This window comes from Macrosteles quadrilineatus, unplaced genomic scaffold, assembly GCF_028750875.1.
Source record: "Macrosteles quadrilineatus isolate MER2022 unplaced genomic scaffold, UCM_ALF_1.0 Scaffold_3__2_contigs__length_128488019, whole genome shotgun sequence".
Lineage (NCBI taxonomy): Eukaryota > Metazoa > Arthropoda > Insecta > Hemiptera > Cicadellidae > Macrosteles > Macrosteles quadrilineatus.
Window position 1 is genome coordinate 48876854 of NW_026542596.1, and position 19678 is coordinate 48896531.

At 35.9% G+C, this 19678-nt stretch overlaps 1 protein-coding gene and 1 non-coding gene across 3 annotated transcripts; both read left to right on the top strand.

The window, feature by feature from the left end:
* The first annotated feature begins 8373 nt into the window (after window positions 1-8373).
* On the top strand, window positions 8374-18233 carry LOC128990202 (RPII140-upstream gene protein). 2 transcript variants are annotated; one of them, XM_054412491.1, is made up of 6 exons: window positions 8374-8451; window positions 12323-12488; window positions 13611-13699; window positions 15730-15863; window positions 17087-17201; window positions 18067-18233. In XM_054412491.1, exons 2-6 carry the CDS (start codon window positions 12384-12386, stop codon window positions 18170-18172), a joined length of 549 nt encoding a protein of 182 aa, XP_054268466.1. In that variant the 5' UTR covers window positions 8374-8451; window positions 12323-12383; the 3' UTR covers window positions 18173-18233. The 2 variants fall into 2 exon arrangements, with proteins under 2 accessions (XP_054268466.1, XP_054268465.1); XM_054412490.1 differs by lacking the exon at window positions 8374-8451 and adding an exon at window positions 10312-10797.
* On the top strand, window positions 8599-8739 carry LOC128991186 (U4 spliceosomal RNA). The gene has a single exon (XR_008490608.1). It is a non-coding gene; the product is annotated as a U4 spliceosomal RNA (small nuclear RNA).
* Window positions 18234-19678: the final 1445 nt, after the last annotated feature.

Consider the following 19678-nt stretch of genomic DNA (forward strand, 5'->3'; position numbering starts at 1 on the left):
TGAGCGTAGAATGAAGTGGGATGCCTTTCAGTCTGGGCAAATTATTAAAATCGTAATAATCAAAGAACTAATCTAATGTATTTGAATTGCGCCTTTTAAAATGTGTCTAAGTTTCTTGGAAAGAAAAAGCATGTATCTTGCACGCATAGAAGTAAAATACGTCGAATTTAAACTCTTGGTTCAAATTTATCCTCACACGACACAAACCAATCACGAACACGCTTACAAAAGCATGCAAGTTTCATCACTGTATAAAAGAACATCGCCACTAATTTTATAAATAATTTAATTGTGTCAGGTAAAAAATGAATTTTTTAGAATTACAGAAAATTGCTTTCGTATTTTGTTTTATCACGCAAACCTTGGGCTTTGGCTAAAATATAACAAAACGCACTTAACCCTATGCCTCATAAAAATTCACCGCACTGCTGTTTCATTTCAAATTAACACAAAATTCGTTGCTCTATAGACTCATTTTTATATTTACTTATTTAATTGGACCTGTTTTAAAGATCACATTGTTCAAATATCCACAACATAAAAAGTACAACGGAAAGTTTTGTACACATGTTTAAAAGTGCGTACTTAGAGTACTGTACCAAGCAACCCAACCACACATTGCGCCGCTATAAACCAAGTATGAAACATTGTTCATTCGTTGATTATTATTTAAATGACTCGAACACAGAGAACAGATTAATCGACGATGTCTCATGTATTAGTCATTACATAGAGTAATAAACGTAAATCACTAGCGGCCGCCTCCGGCCCGCGTTCTTGTTCTTCTTTTTATACTCTATTGATTCATGTCTCATGCTACGCTAATGGTACACTTCTTTTACTTATTGCTAGCTGTAAAATGGGCTTGGTTAGTAATTCCTGGTAATTCAGTGAATTGGTAATTATTGATCAATTGATTGACCAGGTTTACATGGATGATCCCTGAACAAGAAATAAATGTTTTAGTGACCATTTGCAGCGTCAAGGGCAAGTGAGTTAAATTGTAAATGTAAAATGTCTGTTGTTGAGCTCGCAAACCAGCATGACCGGACAATGAGAACAGGTGTTTATAGAGGGTTGCTTAGTCTTATTGTTACAGCTGGTAATCTTATTGTTGTTATTACATTAATGTTACTACCAATAACAATTGTTTTCTATTACTCCTGTAACTTACTTATAAGGTAAATACTTAATCTGTTTAATCACAAGGATATCGAATAAAGCATATTTAATAACAAACAATCACCAATACATTTGCATGTCTACTCATTTAATCTATCCGACCGAAATGGCAGGTGAAAAGGAGTTCTGTACCAAATAGGCAGTAACCAAGATAAAATAACGTTAAGTCGTACGGTTTATACTTTGCCGCAAATCAGGATTCCAACGAAACAACACAAAACAGCGTGGTTCGACTCGGGATCGACTATTATACACGTAATCCGTGTACGCTTGGAAATAGGTTGGCAACACTTAAAGATAATAATACTATGAGCTGATTGACTATTATAACTACGATTTAACCTGTCATTTCGTGTTTATAGTTTCGGCATTTCTTAACTTTCTAGACTTTTCTTTTAAACGTTTTTAAAACATTCCTACGGTCTTAATAAACAAGAAAATACCTTTAAAGCATTTTTTTTTATGCGCGGAAACCACTTCAAATTACAATAATCATACGGAACAATATTCTCAAAACGCGGAGCACATTTTCTTGCCGAGGAAAAATAGCGGAGTGATACGGACCGCGGGTACTACTTTCTCTATGGCACCATTTGTGTTGCCAGCTGAACCTAAAAACGTGTTGTATAGTGTTTGAAAGACTAATTATTTATATGATTTATAGTGACTGTAGGAAAAATATAATGTGTAGGCCCTAACACGAGTGAAAAAGGCCTTTGCTGCACTCGAGATCATTCCGATCATTGTAAACATTGGTCTCGTGTGCAGCAAAGTGCCACTTTCACCACTAGTTACACAAATAACTATTGTATAAAAATTAAAAACAATAAAACTATGCATTAGTCTCATTTTTTACCCGCACAGTAAAATTTGTTACTGAATGAATGAACGGATACTAATTTATATATATGTGACCCAATATAAGGTATACTATAGTTTCAGGCGCGGCAGTGTCTGCAGCCTTCTTTGCTACAATAACAGGGCATCGTTCTTCGTTCTACTATAACAAAGTTCTCTCAAACTCAGGAACTCTCATGAATTCCTTTCTTGTTTCTTCTCCATAGCAATAAATGTAAGGTGGAACCTTGTAAATCGATGAGAACTCAAACTCAAAATTCTGCCTCACGATCTAAACACTTTGACCCGTCCGGTCTAATGGGTCTAACACGTCCCAACATGGTAACTTCCAAAGTTACGCTTCATCACATTGCACATGCATGGTACAGTATAATTTAATTTTCCAGTAAATGACTAATATTGCGTCGAGGGACTGTACACATGCCCTCCGACTGTACCGGTCCAGCGCCGGCCTATAATTACCCTACCATTAGCTCACCTCTACCCCCTAATTTTCGCAGCTCATTGTTGCCCCTCTCACTCTCCCTCACCTCCCCCCTACTTTATTATCGTCGGTGGACCGAGTTCATCATTATTATTACTGCCTCGGAGATTGCCCTTCACGGCTTCGGTTCAAGTTCTTTGTCTGGAGCTCCACCTTGTGTATTAACATCATTATTAGCATATGGGAATATGAAAAAGCACATTTAGTTTGTTATAGTGTTTGAGGAACAAATACTAATTGGACTTGTATAATTTGTATTACTTACACGATTTTTTGTAAAATTTCTTCGGAAATTATGTTACACAGGAATAGGCAAAGGATGAACTTGGACAGCTATTTTCAAGAAATATCAAACATCATTGGATGAGATTCTTCCTTCAAGTTGAACGTTGCGTTGTCGTCTGCAGACAGTATTTGGTGGTATTTGGCAGTGTTACAACTGTATGAAGGGGAGGACAACTCTCTGTTACCCGAAACGACATTAAATATGCAAAGGAAGTATTGGAGTACTGTTGAAAATAGGTATCACATAGCTTTGCAACAACTATTCTTTTGTGAATGTCTTTCTTTCTCAATGTGGAAAACACAGTAATAAAATTCTCAACATTTATAACCCATTGAAATAGAAATAGTGTTTTATGTTTTTGAACTAAGGCGCGGTTGATTTTTTCCGTGGTTATTATTTAGTGAAAGGTCTATGAAAATACAATGCAATGACAATCTATTTACTAACTTTTATAGGCTAGATTAGGTAGATTTGCATAACTCTGAAAGGGTATTTTAATTCGAAAATTAATGAATGGTGAGTGTTGAATGAGTGCCAACTTTGTTATTGAATAAACAAACAACAAAAAAGACCATATAGTTTATCCAGGATCAAGCCCAATGATCGAGGGCAGCTGGGTTACGTGGCGCGAGTGCCGTGTGGCCCGAGCGCCGTGTGGCCCGAGCGCCGCGCGGACTACCTGCTACATTGTGACAGCGCTAATCGAGTATACACTGTACACTTAGGCCCGCCGCACATTGGAGCTAGGCAAGGAGCAGGCGAGGTGCAGGCTAAGCGCAGACGGGAGCGAGGACTTTTTCGTGTCACCGCACATTGAAGCGAGGCGGGACCATCGGCGGGACAGAGGTTTCCTCGCTTTGGTCCTACTGTCGCGAATAGAAGAATATTCTTTGGACCTTTACTGATTCTGATTGTGAAATTAATAATTTATTTTGACTCTATTCGCTATCCGAAAAACGTAAAAAATGTTTTTTTTTAAACGTGTTTGCAAGAAATAAAAATTAAACCATGAAGTTTTAACTACTGAACTGCCAGACCGGTCTTTTAGAGAATATTTTCGTGTGAACACATAATAACAGTTTGATGATATCCATAACTTGATTGAAAGTGGCATTATTGGAAAGGAATGCAAAGCTCAACAACATATAGCCATCTGAATTAAATGCTCAATTTCTATATCTTTCACTCTCAAAACACTAGAAACCCAACGTAGGCACGAGCGAGGTGCAGGAAAACTGTATTCCAACTACAACGCCGCGGAGGCCTGACAGAGGCTGCAGCTGTGCCTGCTCAATGTGCGGTGCTCCATATTACAGAATTAGCCGCTCCTCGCCTGCACCTAGCCTGCACCTCGCCTCGCTCCAATGGGGAACCGGAGTTTTGCCAACGGGTGTCAGGTAGATGGGGGGATGCCGTCGGCCACATCTTGGCGCGGAGATTTGCCAACGGTGGGGGTGGGAGAAAGAGAGTGTGAGTGAGGGAGAGAGAGCGATTGTCAGGGTTGTCTACGCTTGGGGTTGACGACCATGGTGATGACCGCGTTCATAGGAATGCAGTTATGCGCTTGTCACAGTGGATTGTGTTAGGTTAAATTAGGTTAGGTTAGGTTAGGTTATGTTAGGTTAAAAATTCAATACATTTCCTTTCACAGTCAGAGGTGCATAATTGAATTCCTTTGAACACAGTCAGCATACTGCCTGGTTTGTTCACCCCACCCCTAGCGGAAGCCACCCTCACGGTCACGTGTAATCTCTCTCTTTCCCCCTCCCCCTCTCGTGCCCACCCCCAACCGATGACAAAACTCCGCAGTATGAGGATTTCGCGGATGGACCCTTTCTACCTGATACCCGTTGGCAAAACTCCTACACTCCTTCAATGTGCGGCGGGTCTATTAATCGTCAAATTATCATGTTGTAGATAAATTGTGTCCGTATATGCGAGCTTTTAAAACCTTTTTTAAAACTTAGTGTTTTTAGAGCGTTCTTGTACCTAATTATAATAGCATAAACGTTTGCTACCTAACCTAACCTAACCTAACCAAACCTAACATAACAGCTGGCTCTCCGAACTTGGACATGTGACGCGGGGAACCCGAAGTGACCACTGCGCGGAGTTAGGATAAGCCCTACCACAGAGGCTCGTGTTAACCTCGTCACTTCTGCTTCATTTTGCAGACCCTTACAAGATTTGGCTTCGGCGCTCGCACCACTAATTTAGCAGCGGCGCTCGAAGCACGACACCGGGCAGCTGGGCCCAGTAAAAAATTTAATTTTACTTTCTCCCACTATACCTGAAATTTAATGTTTGCTATGTCAATTGTCTACATTGAAGACGGGGATTTCCACATTTTTTTATTTTAAGGCAAATTTTGGCTATCTTGATTGAGTACTAGTTTTGTTTTATTACTCTGAGGTACTAGCTATTGTACTTCTTCAGGTGTACTTCTTCGCAACGGAGAGGACACTGAAGCAAAAAAAATGTATCTTGAATTCCGTTGTATAAAATAGTTACACATCCCTTTGGTTTCAGGAACATAACTCAATTGAAACTCTTAGTTTGAAAAATATCTTTCTTGAAGACTAGACTAACTTATAAGGCTACCTAGTGCGAATTATATGAGGCGCTGATGCATTTATGGAAATAATGTACCCATACGAATCAATTTTCAAATGATAATCTTACTTAAACATTTATTTCGTGGGAAAACGTACATACAGGGTGGCCGAAAAGTAACTTGCACCCCCACTTAACTTTTTAACAATTTGAGATATTTGAAATCGATTTGCGGCAACCTTCTTAGATATGAGTGGCTACAATAATTACGGTCAATTTTGAAATTTTCAAATGACAAGTATAGTCGAGTTTGGTATCATTTTACAGGTCTTGACGAAACATGAACATTGACATAAAGAAAACCAATATCGGCTCACTAATAACAAAATGGCGCCCTAAAACGTTTCAAATCCAAATAACCATGAGGGTGGCAAAAAAATTAACTTGTACCCTCTTTAACTTTTTAACTATTTGAGATATAAGAAATTGGTTTGTGGCAACTTGTTTGGAAATGAAGGGCTACAATAATTATGGTCAGTTTTGAAAATTTCGCCCTTAGGGGTAGCGGGGGTAGGGGGTAGCTCAAAATTTTCAAATAGCAAGTATAGTCGAGTTTGGTATCATTTTGTAGGTCTTGACGAAACATAACAAATAACATAAAGAAAATAGAAATCGGGTCATTAATAACAAACCGGCAGCTCAAAATTACTTTAAATAACCATTGTCTCAATCATTTTTAGCTGCCATTTTGTTATTAATGGTCCGATTTCTATTTGCTTTACCTTAATTGTTATTTTTCGTCAAGACCTACAAAATGATTCCAAACTCGATTCAAAACTCGACTATACTTGCTGTTTGAAAATTTTGAGCTCGCTACCCCTAAGGGCAAAATTTTCAAAACTGACCATAATTATTGTAAACCTTCATTTCCAAAGAAGTTGCCGCAAACCGATTTCAAATATCTCAAATAGTTAAAAAGTTAAAGAGGGTGCAAGTTAATTTTTTGACACCCTCATGGTTATTTGGATTTGAATCATTTTAGGGCGCCATTTTGTTATTAGTGAGCCGATTTTGGGTTTCTTTATGTCAATGTTCATGTTTCGTCAAGACCTGTAAAATGATACCAAACTCGACTATACTTGTCATTTGAAAATTTTGAGCTACCCCCTACCCCCGCTACCCCTAAGGGCAAAATTTTCAAAATTGACCATAATTATTGTAGCCCCTCATATCTAAGAAGGTTGCCGCAAACCAATTTCAAATACCTCAAATGGTTGAAAAGTTAAGTGGGGGTGCAAGTTACTTTTCAGCCACCCTGTATAAAGTAAATAAGGAACAATAATCGCACAACATAAAGCAGTGTAGTAAAGTAAAAAAATTAAAAAAACCAAAAACAGTTTATATTGATTTCACATACAATTAATATGTTTTACCGTAGCTACTGAGCTTTTTACAAAGTTCAATCTTTACCTGCAGATCAGTGTGTATATATAACAATAATAAGCAAAAATAAACTAATGGAAAACTTGTATTACCTTGTGTTAGAAAGCCAACCACTATTATTGAATCAGGGCACAACAACATAATACATAACAGTTATAATTTTAAATCGTTCCATAGTTCAAAACGTGTATGTATTTGCATTCATTTACATCATGGTTTAAAACATTGAGTAAGTTAAAAAAAAACATAGTTACGTTACAGATATTTAATTGATTTTAGAAACAAAAGTGAATTGCGTGCAGTTTTGTGATATTCTCCATAGTCAAATTAATGCAGTGTTGTAAAAACACAACTAACTACAAAGGAGATTTCTGTAAATTTAAACAAGCGAATGTGAAATAGATGATAAAAGAAAATATAAGTTGTAGCTACCTCTGGACAGAATAAAAGTTGGTATAGTTGAAATTTAGTTTGTAAATTGAATTAAAACCCAAATAAAAGTGTAAACATTGAGTCAGTTAAATTTTTAAAACTGTACCAGTCTGATCCAAACATTTGTTTATCAGTTCAAATTTTTAAACTAAAAGCTACCATATCAAAATTATTCCAAAATAATTATTTATTGTAATGACCCTTCTGTTTCCATGAAAATAAGTATATTTTCATAAATATTTTAATCAAACTATTGCTGTTTGAACTGTCAATTTATATTATTTACAGCTGACTTCGATTAATATTTTTTACTATTTAACTTCTTCCAAAATGTAAACATTAAAATTTTGGAAGCCCATGGGGCGTAGCCCAAGGGGAATATAATATCAGATTATCAGATATCAGACAGCCTATATGTTAACCAGGTATATAAGCTACCTTCATACAAAATTTTATTTCAATCGGTTCAGTGGTTCTTGCCTTATTAAGTAACAGACAGACACACACACACACAAACACACCATCTCATTTTTATATATTAGTATTATATTGATTTTCAAGAAATGTATAATAGGAAATTGTATGCTTTCGGAATATTGCCGGAATATTACTTTGGTCGAGTCCCTCACCATTTAAAACCTATTTGCAAAAACGTTAAGCAACCTCCGAATTTATACAGGTGAAAAAAGTTAAGGATTTCTTTTTAACTTGTACAAATCTACAGTTCTACTGTATCGATTTTGTTACCGGTAGGCCTAAATGATATATCGTTGTGGTTGTAAGGCATCTCAACTCTCTGAGTTAGTTGAATTTTCATTTGATGTGTTATTTATAACGGTAAGTTTAAAGTATACAAGTTATAAACTGTAAAATCCCAATATCCATTTATAATCAATCACCCGGTCTACTGAATATTGAATTACCCGTTGGGCCGTTGGAGGAAAGGAGGATTCGGATACTGCAGCTAGCGATCCTAGCAGAGCTAGCTGAAAGTGCTGAAACTTCTTTACATTCGGCAACTTCTTAGTTCGAAGAGCTAGCTGTTTTACTAACCGCACTCTAGCGGTGCAAAACGAAACTACGTACAGCAACAGAAGTAGTACAGAGTGTAGCCGCTAGAGCGATTCAGTAGTTTCAACAAATGGTAGTTATGTTTCCTAATAAATTAAAATAATTACAGACACTTTTCGATAAATAATATCCCCAGAAAGTGGTAAGTAATATGTTTTAAGTAGGTTTATATAGCTTTTAAAGTAATTGTAATTTGTTTTAGACAACAATATTGTAATTTACCGTTTGGCTCTCGCTTTGAAAACAGCATCCATATTTGGTTGGGTACCTTGAATCCCCACTCCAACACAACTTTGCGCAGTGGCAATATCGTAACCAATGAAGTTTAACTGAGGTGCGATTATTGCTAATTGAAAACTTTTACCAATACCCCGCCATGGGGGCTTGAAATATAGCCCACATCGGCAATTTTTGGCAGCCTCTACGGGGGCTCATAATCAATCAAATCGAATCGACCTAGCCAAGCCTTGTACTAACGTAGTGAGGACTGAGGATATTCCTCGAAAAGCGTCTGTCGTCTGTAATTGTTTAATTTCAAGATAGGAAACATGAACAACAATGTTGAATTCACTGAATCGTTCTTCTTCACTACAAATAAAGTGGCTTTCGGAAAACATAGTCCCTTATGTTTTATCATAGATAAAGCAAGGGACTATGTTTAATCTATAAAAAACATAAAGTATAATGCAATGCAGCAGGAACATTTGCAAAACGCAGGAAATGAACCTACCTCTCTGGAATATGGTTCACCTTCTTTAATAACCTTAACCTTCTTAAACAAAATCCGAGTTGGCTTTTGTTCACACGTTATTACTGACTGATTTATGATTGCGGATCTATTTAAATAAGGATTCACCCGACCTGTACATCCAAGTTTGACGATTGTTCTAATAACTTTAACAAACAAATAGGTAACATAACAAATAATTTGTTATGTACTTAAAAAGTTAAAATATTCTGAGGTTAACAATTTATTTTTTTTACCTAACCCATTTATTTCATAGATACACTATACTACCTAATATTCTATTTGAATCAAATCATACAAACGCTCTTTGATGTAATAAGATCGTTCTGTTCCATACTTTTGTTATGATAATCTGTAAAATACCCCCGCCGCAGCAAACCTGCAGACTAAGCGAATTTCAATTTGCCTGATTGGATTTAGGCCTACACTAAAATGTCTCCTTCCTTAAAAAATATCACATTTATTCCCTATTTAAATAACATTAGTTTAACGAGTACAGTACTTAGGTTTGCTACAACAGGGAGGGTAAAAAGGTGTTTTTTGTAAAATGTTAGTAGTTTAGTATGAAATGAATGCATTTTCCAAATTTGATCAAAATATGATCATAAACAAGCAAACTACAACAGTTTACTTATTCTCCATAAGAATAACATAGCAATTTTAAATTTACAGTTTTTTTGGAATTCTCTCCGCAACCATTAGGCGCCTAATAACGCTTCAATATACTAAATTATTTGTTTTTTAAGCTCTACAAAATGGGTTGGAAAGAAAATGCTAAATTTTAAGTTTTTAGGGTCAACTATGGTATGGGCAAACCAATTTTTGGCCCATAAAACCCCCATAAACCCCTGTTCCCATAGTTCGATCATGCTGGTTCGCGAACTCATTCGAATAAACGTAGGTTTACACGTTTGTACCAAATTTCATCAAAATCGGATGATTTTTGCTCGTGTTATCGCGCTAACGGACACGTATATAAATATATATATATGAATTTAAACGGATGGTGTTTTTGGTCTCTAGGGGACCTCAAAACGAAAAAGGAAATCGGTCCCGGGTCCAGGTCTTACCATGAGTACTACCGTAATAGCTTATTCCCTATACCTATGGGAAATTCGCTAAAAGTATTTGAAATTTGCATTTAATAATTGTAAGCTGCATGAAAGAAACTGGGCTAGACTAATATGCATATTCTACATAATTTCTCTGCTCTTCTGCTTCTAGCTCCCAGCCAGCTGTAATATCTAATCTATAAGCAAAACAAAACAATTAACCTAACCATCAACCATCAATAACATAACCTAACTAACCAAGGGAAAGAGTAAGGAAAGACCAAACCAAGACTTTAAGACTTTTTATTTAAGACTTAGAAGTTAGAAGTGAAGTTAGTGATTTGATAACTATTGTGCATGAAGAGGTCTTAGTAATGTCGATATTCTAGTTTTGTTAAAAAATGTTCATATTTCGTACCACCTACCGAAGGCTGTTTCGAGTGATTAATTCAAATTTCAGCTACGCTAAATTAAATACCTTATCAAACACAAAGAATAAGAATATCTTGGTAATTGGTCTATTACCAATAATCCCCACCATTTCAGCACAAAGTTTAGGCATTAAAGAAGAAATTAAACCTAATTTTAACAATACTATAGAAGAGAACAAGCAGACAAATTATGTAGGCCTACCTATCGATGATGAGAAAACACCTTGGGAAAGAGTGAGAGCTATATTCGAAAGAGAGTAAGTTGTAGGCCTAGTGTTTAAAACCCAATAGAATTAGGCCTAGCTAGAACTTACTTGATACTTGATGTCTTCGTCTTTGACCCAGCTTGTGGGATTGACTGCGTCAGATGCCTTTCGGCTATTTCCTTCCCTTGAATAGTGGGATTCCTTCTGCATCATTCAGGGTGTATACTGGCCATTCTAAAAGTTCATGTTTGATTTACTACATTTAGCTGAAGTGTGTTACTACCTGATCTGCCACCATCTCACACCAGCCTAGGTCTCTAGGCTACTTTCCCTCCCATTTAAGTTTAGGCCTACATCCTTGAGACGCTGTCATTTGTTAGGCAAAACCTTCCCAAGTTTCATCTCGATTCTCACCCCTTGCACTCCGCGATCAACTGTAAAATTCCAAAACACTAGGTACACTTCTTTTTTTCAACATCATCTACTACGAAATTAAACTTTTCAACAGTCTAACTTATCTATTGATCTTAAGTTAGAGAAAGACCAACTTACATTCAAGAGAAAACTTAAGTCAATGTTGCTTATGAGATGTTGCTACGGTGTCTGTGAATTTCTGGCTGGTGGTTAAAGATTTTTTTTCTTTCAATTTTATTAAAAATCCATAAACACCTCAATGTTTAAGGTATGTTCAAGGTAAGGGATGTTTAAGGTTGTTTTAACTCAATGTTTTAATGTATTGTCTAAGGGTATAAATTTTAAGTTGCTGAGTTGTATCATATAGACGAATAGAATAAATATAGACTGTCAAAGGAAGGTTCCAGCGCCCACCGCCAGGTGGTACCTTCAGATTCTCAGCCCGGCACGTTATCCATTAGACCACCGAGGCCGGTGGCTTCAAACCGTATCGTTGCGGTAATGGTGTTCCCTCAGTCAATAGAATGCTGTGCTTCCCCCACTCCGCAGTGCCAGGGGACAACATCGTGATGATTTAGCGAAGGTTTAGACTCCAATCTAACTAATAGAAGCAAGCAAACTTTAATAGCACTAAGCTTAAATAGCCTAGTTTAAAATACTATAATTAAGATAGACTAGCGTACTATAGGCTGATCCTTGTTGGATGCATGCAATTTTAAATTTAACTTAATATGGTCAAATTGAAAAAAAAAACATTTTTAGGGTCTTAACTGTGATATTTTGGATAAGAATATTTTTTGGCAAAGCATCGTCAATAAGCGGTTTATAGAAGAAATTAAATTAGGCTAAAGAAGTTTTAGAGATAAAGCAGTTTGAATGAGTTTCCACTGTACTAACTTAAGAAGGATCTGACAAAAATCAAGTCAAATATCTTTTATTGCCGTAAAACACAGTAACATGCACAGCTTAAGTAACGTTATTCTTGTACGTAGGTAATAAAATACAATCTCGCACACATTAAACATCTTTATTACCTATAAGATTTTAATTAACCTTGAACATAATCATCTGTTACATGTAAAATTTAACAGAGAAATAACTTATTTAGGCCTAACTGGTTTGGATTGTAGCTCAAATGTCATAATTTTGGTTCATTTTTCAGTGAATATGGGAAATTCAGTAAAGAGTTGATTACCATTCTCAACTCAAGTTATTTGGCAGCAATGATTGGTAGCATGTATGGTGGGATTCAGAGCTCTCGAAACGCTTTTGTTGATTTCATGGAGAGGAATCAAGCAACCATTTTCGATAACCATCTTGATGCTAAAGTAAGTGATTAAAATTTTTTACTTTAAAACCTGAGTTTTAAAATTTGATTGCTAACTTAAATTGGAATTTTATAAATTCTACATTCACCATAAAAATGGCTAGCATTCATAAAGGTACCACACACAGGGAATGCGCCGGGTCTCCCCTAGAGAAAAGGAATATGTTTATGTTTCAAAAATGTTCCACTCCTACTGCAGACTACGATCGTGCATGCCTCAGTGGAAATATTCTGCTTGTATTCTCCTGAAAGTTTTGTCAGTGGAACAATTCCATGGTGACTACGACTGTGCAGCACACTTTCAGTGTGCACACTCTAATTTACGTAGGCCAATTTGTAAAGTAACTTATTTAACCAGAATATTTTTCAAAATTGCGAGGAGAGCCGCAAAGGGCACACTCCCTGTGTACAATGAGCTTTGTATATCCCTATTTGATTATATTTGGTCTTATCTGTGGTGATGGAAAATATATGCAATAGATTATTCCTTTTTTAAATAATATATCAACAACTAATGAACCCAAAATAAATTAACCATGGTATCTTTTAAATAAATTAATAATGACATCTTTTTTACTAGCATACATCAGATGCATTTAAAGTTCTGTTTTACCGTACTTGAAATCTGCTGTAAAATACACAAAATTCAGTGTTGCTTCGCCTCACATTCCAATAATAGCCTACCTGTTCCCTGTTCCCCTTCTACATAGATTTCATAAGTTAATAGATTTGTTTAAAAATCCATTAAAGTTTCATTCAAATACAATCTCAAAACATTTCAAATGTGAGAATTAGGCCTAATGTTGATTCATATTACCTCTAATATAATGAAAATAATATTTATGTTCCCATAGCCTGATCATGCTGGTTTGAATAAATTTAGATTTACATGTTCATACCAAAATTCATCAAATTAGGATAGTTTTTTATTGAGTTTTGCAGTTTTATATTTTAGTGCAGTGGGGACCATCATACTAACGAACACACCCACACAAACATATAGGCCTATATGTTTCAATATATGAACGGATGGTGTTTTTGGATTGTGGGGACCTAAAAACAAAAAATCAATAGTTATATCTATCAAATTAAAAGTAGTAAGTTAATGTTTAAACTATTTCAGAGAAAACTGCAAAACCATGTGACGATACATTTTGCAAAAGGTGCGTTCAAATGGGCTTGGAGGATGACTGCTTTTACCGGTGGATTTACGTAAGATTTGCACATTTGTTTGCTTTTAATACTATCAACCAATAACAGTTAAACAAGAAACCACCAAAACACACGAACACATTTTTTCTAAAGTGTGAAACTTCTTGTACAGTAGAGTCCCGTTAGTCCGAAATGGTTGGGACCGGGCCCATTTCGAATTACCGAATATTTCGGATTAAAGGTTTTTTTTTTGAAATTTTTTTTATTTTTTGAATTTTTTTTTTGTCTTACTTCTTACTACTTTTTTTTCGGACGCAGGCAAGAGCCCGGGATCGTTTTTCACATTACTTAAGGCTAGACCTATTGGCTGCAGCATTATCACTTAGTAAAATCCTTTTTTGATTTGGCAGACGAAAATGTAAAATGTTACAGTAATAACAAAAATGGTGAAATTTTTACTAAAATACTCTACAAAAAATGTCTATCTCGTCCAGCCGCTACAGAATACTTTGACGAGATACAGCTAACTGTGAAAAAAGTTTAATAAAAAAAATTTCAAAAAATTCCCAAAAAACTAAAAAATATATTTTTTGGTTTCGGATTAAGCGGACTTTCGGATTACCGAAGTTCGGATTATCGGTACTCCACTGTACAATGAAAAGTGCAGATTTGCTAATTGGCAGAAAAACTGATAACTTGGACTGTTTAGTGTTGCTGAAATACCTCCTTCTAGGCGCAAAATTATTTTTCAATTCACAAAACATTTTCCAATCCAATATTTTTATAAGTATTGTAGCATTTTATAAATCATGTCTAGGTTTGCAAAGCTTATGGGAGTAAAATAATGATGTTTTAAAGTGTTTCAAACTCTGTTCAGATTACTAAGGCGTAGAAAATTGTTTTTAGAAGAAAATGCAGTAAAATTGGACATAAAACAAAAATATGTATTATTACAACTGTAAATGACCTTATATTGTTCCTGCAATCACAAAACACTGTGATACTCTTTTGCAATCATGGAAATATCAACAATTATCTACTGCAAATTTGCAACAATACCGCTGAACATCTATTACAACCACATTCTTCTTACTACATGAGGGCGAGGACCTTAAAAAGAGAACCAACAAAACAATGTTAAGGAGGGAACGCAGTGGTGTAGCGCGATTGGAGAGCCCTGGAGCAGGGATGACCCAAGTCACCCCCCTTGGCAGGGGGGTCTGGGGGATATGGAATATTCCCCTGGTAGGTGGGGGGGGGGGTCCTGGGGTCTTCCGTTGGAAACATTTTTTGAAAAATAACTGTAAACTAGCGGTTTTATGCAATCTAGGCATAATAATTTTTAAACATAAATTGCTATTTTAATTGGGTTTATTATATTCAACCTATTTGATTAGTGTGTTTGAAAATAAAAACATGAATTTACATTAAGTTATTGGATAGAACTTATCGTTATTTAGATTAGAAATCTCCTCAAAACAGGATAGGCTTACCAAGTGCAAGTAAACAGCGGGAACTGAGCAAAGAACGCAAATTTACAAATGTTGGATAGATGTCGGTGACGTTTAAGCACCTAGTTAGAAGATGTGTGTAAAAAAATCACGTACAAATTCAAAGACTTTTTCCCAGTGATGAAAATGTATATGTATAATTCCCTAACTGGTGGTTCGATTAAACAAACCTTCGGATTAATAGTGTTCAGGTTGGCGGGACTTTGGTGTAGTCACGAATTAGTGTCAAATATCTGTTTATCAATTTCAAGCAACACAATATGTTTGAGCTTAAGGGTACTTTGGTATTATACGTACCACGCCTAATAATTATAACATAACCTAACCTAAGGGTAGACTACGTTTTAGGTTAGGTTAGGGTAGGGAGATTTTGCTATTTAAACTAGCCTAATTAAAATGCTTTTTAAAAGTGGATTTTTCGGTGTGGTCGCTATAATACCAAAGTACCAAATAAGTCCTCAAAAAGCTGTATAAGTTAGTTATGAGTAGTATTACTTTATTTTGGCCAATGGTACAAGTGTACTTTTGTCTCTTTGTTTTGTAAATCTCAATCAACTCTTTCCCTGACTGTTATTTCAGCTTGGTGTTTTTTTCGCTTCATGCCTATCGAGGATCTACAAGTCTTCTGGATTATGGGACTAGTGGCGCCATAATTGGAGCAATTCTGAGATTAAAACTCGGGCCAACAGGAATACTTATTGGAGGAACCGTAGGTAGGTTGATTGTGCAAATTACTAATCAATAGCAGCCTTGGCATCTGTGGTCCCTTTGGGCTGCTCACTGCATTTTTAAGAGTCATTTACAGGAATCTACCAGAAAAGTAAAAACCAGAACGAATATAGTGCAGCAACTAGTAACATCTTGGAAGCCAACACCCAAGTTTTGTGTACAGTACATGGGTGTTCAGTTTAACAGGATTACCCCTCTTTTTTTGTCCTAGGACGCTAGGCACGAGCCCGGGATTGTTTTTCACATTACTTCAGGCTATACCTAGGGGTTGCGGCAATATCATTTAGATAAAATCCATTGGTGATTTGGCGGGATTTGAACCCGGGACTGAAGAAGTCCCGGGCTCTAACCACTAGACCAGCTCGCTTCCCCAGAGTTGCTCCTCTTAGCTGGCTCACAGTGTCTGAATCAAATTCCTCCTCTTAAAATCTGCCACGAAATATCATCACTAAGATAATACAAAAATGTTTGCCTCAATCTACATGCATGAAATCACCTTAAATCCTGGCATTCACCATAGCAAATTACTAGCCAGCTAGAGAATCAATGCTTGCCTATTATTGTTGAGTCGGTGTCTCAGTCAGGAGCACCACAGACTTTGAGCCCAAGGCAACGATGTCGTGAGTTCGTATGCTGGTACCAACTAATTTTTATCAGTACAGCTTACCCTCGTGCTGTACCGACTCACTCCTTGCTTTGCTGGATATGTTCCATGCACAGATCTCTGTGGGCTATGTGGACGAGCAAATGCAAAGTAAAACAGACTGCCAACCTCTAAAAAGTCACAACTGGGTTACGTTTTTGGAATATGTTTATTGGCAAAACCAGTTCTTAAATCCATTTGATATAACAGCAGGCTGTACGTAGCTCCCTTGTAAGGAGTATGCCTTTTTAAACTGTGTTTGCAATAGTGTTGGAAGTTACAATTCCTATAAATTCAAATAAAAAGAGGTTCTGGTTCAATCATTTGGGGCTGAAGAGTAAATGATGTATTGTAAGTTTGATTAAAGAGGAAATTTGGTTTTGCAGAAACATGATAAATGTTTGGGACAAATCGTTCTTCTTTGGCTTCCTGACCACTGATATTTGAGTTGATAAACCTCAATAAGATGTGGTTTTGATAAAACAGAGAAAACAAATTTGGTTTGTAAATGGTACAATGCGTAGTCAGTGTGAATTAGCTGATGTATGTTTCATTACATTATAGGTGGAATATTAGGCTTCTTTTGTGGATTGGTAAATCAATCTCTACTCAGTCTATTCAATGTCTCGTACGATGATGTATTGTCAGCGCAGTGGAAATTTGACAGAGAACGAGCAATGTAAGTAAAAAAGCTCTTCTCATTGAAATTAAATTGCTTACGCTTAAGAAGAAATTCTTTGTGCATGAAAATTGATGTTATAAATCGTATTTTGCTCATTAAATTTGAGTTATTGAAATTAAGAAAAAAACATAATAAGTATTTAGTAGTAGTGTATTTGGGTTTACACTGTATTGGACGACTACAAACACGTTTCAGAGACCGTAGGAGACGACGATGACGTTTCCATGACCGAGGGAGACAACGATGATGTCTTCCTCAACAACATGGCCATGGGAAATGTCATTATTTTACCGCGATCGCGGACCAAGACGATGACGTTTCGTTGTCCATGGCAGTTTGTAATGATGATGTCCACACAGTCGCGGAAGATTTTCATGATCCAAAAAAAAACCAAATTGGCTAGTTAGAACTTTTCATTGCTGCATTTTTTTCTTTACTCAAAAAACAACCCATTATCTTACTAATACCTGTAATACTTTATGAAATAAATACAGAGGTTGGTATAGTATAACCAAATTATTTTGAAAATTTGGTTAAACTATAAAATTTTGTATCCGTATCAAGGATCGAAAATCGATACATTATGGTATCAACACATCACAAATTGTAGAAAAAACTAATCTTGAAAAATCTGGAATTAGTCTTGAATTTTAAATTGGAAATAAACTAGACACCCTGAATGTACCTCCAGGTCAAAATATAATCTAGAGCCTTAATTATATGTGTTCCTATCAAGATCTACCTCTATTCTAGTAATTATTCACTCCATATATCTGTTAACTAATATTTATGGAAAAATCTTCTTTGTAATCTTTTTTAATACCTGTGGCACACTTATGTTTTGTTTCAAATTCTGTTTTAGGCTGATGGAAGAAAATCTCAAATTAAAATTTGAAAATAGTAACCAGGCACCCAAAGCAGCTATTGAAATGCTGAAAGATCGTGAAAATCAGTCAAAAGAGTTATGATTAGTTTTTAATTCCAACTGTACTTTATTAGGAATGTAAATAAATGTTACTCAAGACCTTTTGATTGTGTTTTTCTGAGCTGCCATTTCATGATTTATTTGGATGAATAGATCTAGTTTAGTACCAGCTAGAAATATTAAGGTCAGATAGAAGTAGTAGGTGTTCCCTGTTAAAAAAAAACAGTCAATAAGCCTTATAGGAAGTCTGATGTTTTTAGCAGCTGCAACGAGACCCGACCAGGGGCGGACTGGCCCGCCACGCCTTCTCAACATTCCAATATTTGCGCCCTCGTTAAAGGAAAAATTCATAAAAAATTTTAAAAAATGAGACGAGATGTGTTTTTAGAAAGCAAGAGGAAAAACTTAGAGTAGGTAAAAGTTTCAGCAGTGAATAGCAAAACATAAAGTCGGGTGTGAGACCTGAATAGACACTGTCGACAAGCGAGAGCAAAGCAGCTCTTCTCTCTCGTACGTGTAGGCCTACTCCGAGTGGAAGGCACTTTACTCTGTTGTCTGAGGTACTTAAAAACAGCTGTCCTCTTCCCGCGTCATTTTGCGCCGAACCCGAAAAAAACTGCACTGCGACTGCATCCGACATCGGTCGGTGTCACGATGTCGTCTGTGGTAAACAACTAGTGAAGATAATTTAATATTATTCATATTTGTTATAATATTTCATTATTGCTCACACTATAACTATTTCACTTTAAGTCACATTTAATTTTTATCAATGTCAACTCAACTCTCTTGTAAAATGGCGTTTGCCGTGCATGTAATAAATAAATAAAGAGTGTGAGCTGCCAATTAAAATGTGTCTCTCTTTAGTGAGTGTCTGATTTGTGTCTCTGTGTCGAAAGCTTCAATTTATTTTTATATTATTTACCTACACAGGAAACATGAACGAAAGCAGTATTGTAGAATCACTACTTTTACAAAATTTAAATTAGATTTAGTGACAGTGTATTTGTTAACTTAACCATTACACAGTAAAGGTTAAACAGTAAACATTATTTTAATACCGTATGTGGCTACCGCCTATTAATTAATTATTTCAATATGCACTATGGCACTAATTTGGTCAACTTTCCTACTTTACTTACAGATAGCCAGCTCAAAATACCTTCGTAGTTCTCTCTAGGCTATTTCGTTTGTAGAAATAGGTTAGGTAGGCCTACTTTAGGGTTACAGTTTTGACTTAATGTAATGCTAAAAAAGTTTAAGTCAATAAATTGGTTTTGTTCACAGTGAAAGCATATTGTTTGTGTTAAAATAATTTCATAGAAATCTAAAATATATAACTTCCGTTATTTACAGTGCCAAAAAATACAACAGTTGCAAGTTCAGGTTGTAAACAGGAAGCAAATGATTTATATTGTATGCATGCAGCCAAGTCATGCATGGGAAAATAAAGAAAATACCGTACACAAATATAATACGAAAGAACCTAAGAAAATCATTTCTGAGGTGTTGCCTAAGAAAATCATTTGTATTTTTATTTTTATTAGGA